We start from the raw sequence: 6,000 nt of genomic DNA on the forward strand, positions 1-6,000 counted from the left end.
TTCTGATCACTGGTACCCAAACGTAACTCACTAGTTTTATTTGCTGACAATGGAGAAAGGATGCTTATTTACAGCATACTGACTCTCAAGAACTATGGACAGAAAGCATCAGACTATCTTGGTCCCAAAGCAAAATTCTGCATTACAAAATAAACTGCTCCTTGCAAAATAGTCATAAAAATGTGTTTGATAACTAAAGATGAGAGAGGAGATGGAAAGGGGAGTAATAAAATGCCTTCTTTTTAAATAAGAGGAAAAAAAGCAGGATTTGTGATCTCAAAGCACTACAGAAATAATAACTGTTATAAAAATCAGAACAAATTACCAAGAGAAAAATTAAAATGTTCTTTTTGCATCTGGATAATTAAGATCTAAATCTCAACTTTAATTCCTGCACAAGCTTCCTTGGGTCTCTACTCCCATCACTTTTTATTATTCCTTCTGTTCAAACTACATGCTAAATTAAGTTTTTTTTAAGGACCACCTTCAGTTTCTCTCCTTCATCCTTTCTCCTTTCAGCAGAAACATTGTAGATATATAAGAACACAGAGTTATTCCAAAGGTTACTATAGTTAAAGCCCCCCCCATTAACTAATGTGTATGAACACACACACACACAATTGGAAAAGGGAGGAATCCAACATTATTGGAAGCCTCTAGAATTCTTAGATTTTTAACTCAAATTTTTAACTCAAATTTGACATATAATGCATGCAATACAGACAGGAAGTTCTGGCTTTGGCTTAAAAAAAACCCTTGCCTTTCACCAAATTGTGCCCCAGTAAAGTGAGAAAGAAAGATGAAGTAGGAAAAGGTCAACTTTTAGACTGGGATTGGTTGCATTCTGATGAAATTGATAAATCTTAAAAAAAAAAAACAAAAAACAAAACTGACTCAATGATTTTCTCAGACCTGGGATAAAATAACCTAGCTTACTGCCCTCCTGACGGGAAGAACTTTTTGCTTTCTATGGCTACTGCCTAAAAATCTCAGGTTATGTTTTCAAGGAAACACATCCCTTAACAAATATGTGGAATTGTTCATTTCCTATTACCTGAATTAATTGGCGGGGGGGGGGCAGTGCAGAAGAGAGAAGGTTCCAGTTTAGCATCATGGTTATGTCAAGAAGTACCTTAGACATCTCCATCCCTCAAAAAACTTCACAGCAGAACTAACTACCAACAACACTAGGGGAAAAAAATTAACCCTATCAAATAAATCTGTTCTTATAAAATGAAGAAAACCTTTTATACCATGGTATAACCAAATTGCAAAAATAATTTTTAGAAAAAACCCAAACTAACTGGAAAATGTTTGAAAATCCTGTAAGCCAAACATTAAAAATCTAATAGTAGGATGTAAAGGCTGGTAACAAGCTGTTTCTTCAATGGCTCAGAAAATAATATTTTACAAAATCCTATCCTCTTCTTCCCTAACACTGTTCTATCAATCTTCCAAGAACAAAAGCATCGGTGAAAGGAGGCAAATTGTTGGATTTAAGTCACTAAAGATGCTAATAAGGCTAACAAAGAAATTTTGGAAAAGTCACAGATAAAAAAAATAGCTAAAGAAAAACATAACAAGACAACTCCAAGGGGACATCAGCACCCAGCACACCTGAGGAATTAGTTCCTTGGTCAGTATTCCCTCCCTCACTGAGATAAATTAGTATATTTGTTTGGAGGGGGGAATCTTCAACATGATCTCCTCAAAAATGGGAGGCTCAACAAATATGGGAAGAATCTTTAATAAGCCAGATGAACTTGATCACCATTTTTCTCATTAAAAGTCATGGGCAAGATTATGGTTTACAAGTCCCTAACAGTTCTTACCAAGTTTTTTAAAAGTAGCAGCTCATATCTTAAAATGCAAGCACATCTACTATAACATTGTGTGTCAACTTTAATTTAAAAATGCAAGCATGTTCTTAAAATGAAGGAATATATTAAAGAGCCTCACTCCTCCCTCCCAAAAGTAATTTCTGAGCACAATGGAATAGCAGAAAAGTCCTTTAAAAAATTTCCAACACTTTATAAGTCAGACTCAGGTCTCGCTAAATTATCTATTAAAAGAACATTCTCCTCTTTTGTGGATCTGATGCAAACTCGAAGTGGGAGGCTGTGAATCTGCTGTACTCCAAAGAGAAAATAAACACTTTACAAGAGAAAACCGACCCAAGTAGCTATTTCCAACATGGTCAACCTGTGAGAGCAAATATTGCCCAGTGTTTACGAAGAAATAAGTTGTCTGCTAGTTTTCCTCTACCTTTGCCCGCTCTACTCCTGCCCGATTGGATTCTCTTTGCTGACTTCCAACCCTGGGGCAAATCCTCAGTTGTCCCAGAGGAAGGAACTTCATCCTATCTTCACACAGCGGTCCTCAGAACCCAGAGAAAGACCTTCTTCCCCTAATCCGGGCACCTCCATTTTATCTCTTTGGAGGAGGCGGGCTCAGAAAAGTTTAGGCCAGTCCTTTTGCCTCTAACCTGCCAAGAACAGCCACAGGCTGGGAGGCAAACCCTAACACAGGCTTAAGAGGTGAAACTGCCCATATTTCCTGTGCAGGTTCTCAGATTTGGGAAGAGGGAGGAGAAAAAGTACTGGAGAGCTTAAGAGCTTGAAGGTGGCCCTTACTATTGGATTTAAGTTTGGAGCCTTTGGGACCTGGAGCACCATGAGGTATTGAGGATTTTAAGAGGCTGGAGGTGGGCGAGGTGTTGTTAAGGTATCTGGAAGGGCACACAGCAGCATCCAGGGCTCTTGGTGGTGGGGAGTGGGGCACACGGTGGGGATTCTGAGCACAAAGGTCTTCTCTTTGGCAGGCTAGAAGTACCCAGAAGGCTCCAGATTCAGGGCGGCCCTTTTTATGGAACACTGTTGAGCTCTCCCAGGGGCAGAGTGTTCCCGCAGTTAGAAGAGAGATACCCCAGAACACCGACCAGGGTGATTCAAAGATATGTGAGGAGGAGAAACTTACCGCATGTCCCCATAGGGTCCGGAGTAGCTCTCCATCCAGGAGCCCATCTCGCTTTTGACACAACTAGGACTTGGAAAGGGCACTCTGCTCACCACACCGCCCGGATACCACACATCAGGTGGAGGGAAGTCACCTTCCTGGCCCGCCAACCCCTGAGGTGGCCGAGTGTAGCCATAGGGGGCTACAGATCCCCCCTCGCCTGCACTGCCGCCTCCACTCCCGCCGCAGGGCCCATACAGCTGGCCTTCTTCTGCTGTGAAGAGAGTGTGCCAGGATGAGGAGGTGGTGGCCGAGGGTGAGCCCGAGCTGGGTCCTGCTGCACCCGCTCCGTGCAGGCTCGCCAGATCCCCGTAGCGGCATTGTGCCGCTGCAGCCGCCCAGGCACTGCCATAGTCCAGAGGGTTTTCCAGCTTGATGCGGGTGTGAGGATGGGGAGGTGGTGGATGGGGAGGCGGCCCGCCTAGGGAGAGCGGAAAGTTGTAGTAGTCTCGACTTTGATAAGCTGCCACTTCATCTAGTGCTCCAGACTTGTAAAGAGACAGGGTGGATGGCATCTCAAGTGTTCCGGAGCCCCCTGCTTCACTGCTGCTTGAACAGCCCAGGCTGTCCCCATCCAATCCTTTCGTATAACCTGCCTTGAAAGGGGAATATTCAGCAGTTTCTTCGGTGCCCTTGCCCGGGCCGTCATCCAGCAGAGAACCTTTGCATTCGGCCAGCGGGGCGCAAGGACGTACAGCAGGTGGACCTCCCAGGAGCGGGGCGTACATACAATCCCCCCGAAGCTGTTCCCCAGGGCTCAGATGTTCCAATGCCTCCACACCCAAACCCATGGACACCGACACTGCCTTACACAACTCCTTGGCGCTGTCCGAGATGGTCGAACTGCCACCTAGGTAACTGTCCTTGGAGGAGGTGGAAGCACCGGCGGCCTCCCTTGCTCTCCCGCTGCTGCTACCTTCTGATACTACCTCCTGCTGCTGCTGCTGCTGCTGCTGCTGCTGCTGCTGAAGGAGTTGCATGGTTCCGGCCTCGCTCAGGATGTCTTTAAGATCGGTGGAACAGCTACTTAAGCCCGGGAAAGTGGGACCCAGCAGTGACAACGTGGATGGGGCAGCTGAGTCATTCTCGTCCGGTGGTGCTGGCTGCTGCTGCTGCAGCCCTTTGCCGGTGGCCGAAGCCACTCCAGGCTCTGGAACGCAGCCGCTCTCCGGATGGCCCTTGGAGGCTGACCGCTGTTGGGAAGGCTGCTGTTCCTCATCCAGAGCCAGGTAGCCTGTGGGGCCTCTGCTCTGCGCTTGGGGAGAGCCATCATCACCCTGCTGTTGCTGCTGCTGCTGCCGAGGACTGGTCTCCTGCTGCTGCTGCTGCTGCTGCTGCTGCTGCTGCTGCTGCTGCAAATGGGCACCGGGAGGTGCTGCGCTCACGGCCTCAGGGTGCCTGGGGCCCGGGTTCTGGATCACTTCGCGCACACTCTGGAACAGGTTCTGGAAAGCTCCTCGATAGGTCTTGGACGGCGGCCGGGGGTAGACCCTCCCTAGCCCTAACTGTACCTCCATCCTTGGGCTTGGCTGACTCTTCCACCTAATTCCTTTATCCCGTTTCCCCTTCTCTAGCCTAGAAGAGTTCAACAGGCTGCGATGCGGTCGTCGCTGCAGCTAGCTGCCCACCAGCGGGAAGCTTCTGGGAAGGAAACTTGCAGGAATAACCACGCAAAAAGCACTCTGACAGCCTCAAAGTCTCCTGCACAGTAAAACGCGCTGGGCACGATCTGCCGTGCTAGGCTCACAGTCTGTTCCTGAAATCTTGTGAGGGCAGATTCAAAAGATGCCCAAGTCTTGAAGGAAACAAAACAAAAACAAGGGAAACCCTCTACCTTCCAAATTCAGTGTCCACTGAAGCAGGTGCAAATAGGAACCGGATTATTTTCTTTTTGTTTTATCTTGGGTTTGGGGGTTTGTTTTGTTCGGATTTTGTTTTTGTTTTGAATTGTCTATGGAACCCCTGACCGCCTTTTCATTGTTTGGTCTCTGGCCCTGCAAACTGGGGGGGGGGGGGGAGGGGGAGAAGGAAAGGAGCTGCTGGTACAGAGGAAGAAGGTAAAGGAATGAGGGAAAACTGGGGCCAGCCCCGCGTACCGCCTAACTAGCCCGGTCCCAGCGGCAGTGCTGAAGCGGCTCACTGGTAGTCTGGCTCCCCAGAGCCGTCTTTGCAACGTGCAGCTAGCTCGCCTGTTCGCAGCCAAAGGGAGTTAACTCTCTGCAAACTCTGGCTGGCCTCGCTGGGCCGACTTGGGGTGGGGGGGGGGGAGTAGGAGGACGGGCAGAGAGAAGCCGGCTGAGGCAGCAACAGGAGAACCGTGTGGGGGGGGGGTGGAAAGGAGGAGGACAAAAGCAGCCTTCAGTCCTACCCGGCACTTTCCTCGCTTCCTCCGAGTCTCTAGCTGCTTTAAAAACTTCACCGAAGAGGAAAGGGCAGCTCTGGGGCGGCGGCTCCAAGCCGCGGCGCTGCAAGAAGCGTTGGCTGCTGCGGGAGCCCAGCTGGGGTTGACGCAGTACGTCCCTTCAGCTCCTGTCCGACACTGGAGCGGGGAGTTTGGTCGCTCTCCTCTGTTGCCTCTTCTGCCTCCCGGCTAGCTTGGGACCCTCCAGCTCTCCCCGCACGCTGGTTCCCTGGGATCTCTGAAGGGGCGCTAGGAGGTGAAGAGCAAAAGCAACAGTTTGCTAGTCGGGTCCCGCCCCCGCCGGGCCGGCCTCCTAGCCTTCCCACCTCCCTTCTCGCTCCCCTCCCCTTTTCTTTTCTCCCCTCCCCTTTTCTTTTCTCCCCTCCCCTCGCGGCGCGCTATTGCACGGTGGCTTTGGAGAAATGAGTGCTGGCGAAGCGTGGGTGAAAGCAGGAGAGGGGAGCTTTAGCCCAGGAGGACCCTAGCTCCCTGGATACCTCTTACTTTTCGGGACCGGGCTTTACATGCCAGAGCTGAAGCTTTAACCCGGAGCTTTATTTTGAGGACAGTGCTAAGTGGAGCTC

The 6,000-nt window shown here is 49.4% G+C and overlaps 1 protein-coding gene across 1 annotated transcript in view; it reads right to left on the minus strand.

Moving 5' to 3' along the window:
- The window catches only part of AR (androgen receptor), a 190,627-nt gene extending 185,389 nt beyond the window's left edge, over positions 1–5,238 (minus strand). The window contains exon 1 of the mRNA XM_055337856.1: positions 2,977–5,238. Coding sequence (XP_055193831.1) covers positions 2,977–4,532 — 1,556 coding nt within the window. The 5' untranslated portion in view covers positions 4,533–5,238. The remainder of the gene's footprint in view (positions 1–2,976) is intronic.
- Between the last annotated feature and the right edge of the window lie 762 nt (positions 5,239–6,000).

This window comes from Nyctereutes procyonoides, unplaced genomic scaffold, assembly GCF_905146905.1.
Source record: "Nyctereutes procyonoides isolate TBG_1078 unplaced genomic scaffold, NYPRO_anot_genome, whole genome shotgun sequence".
Lineage (NCBI taxonomy): Eukaryota > Metazoa > Chordata > Mammalia > Carnivora > Canidae > Nyctereutes > Nyctereutes procyonoides.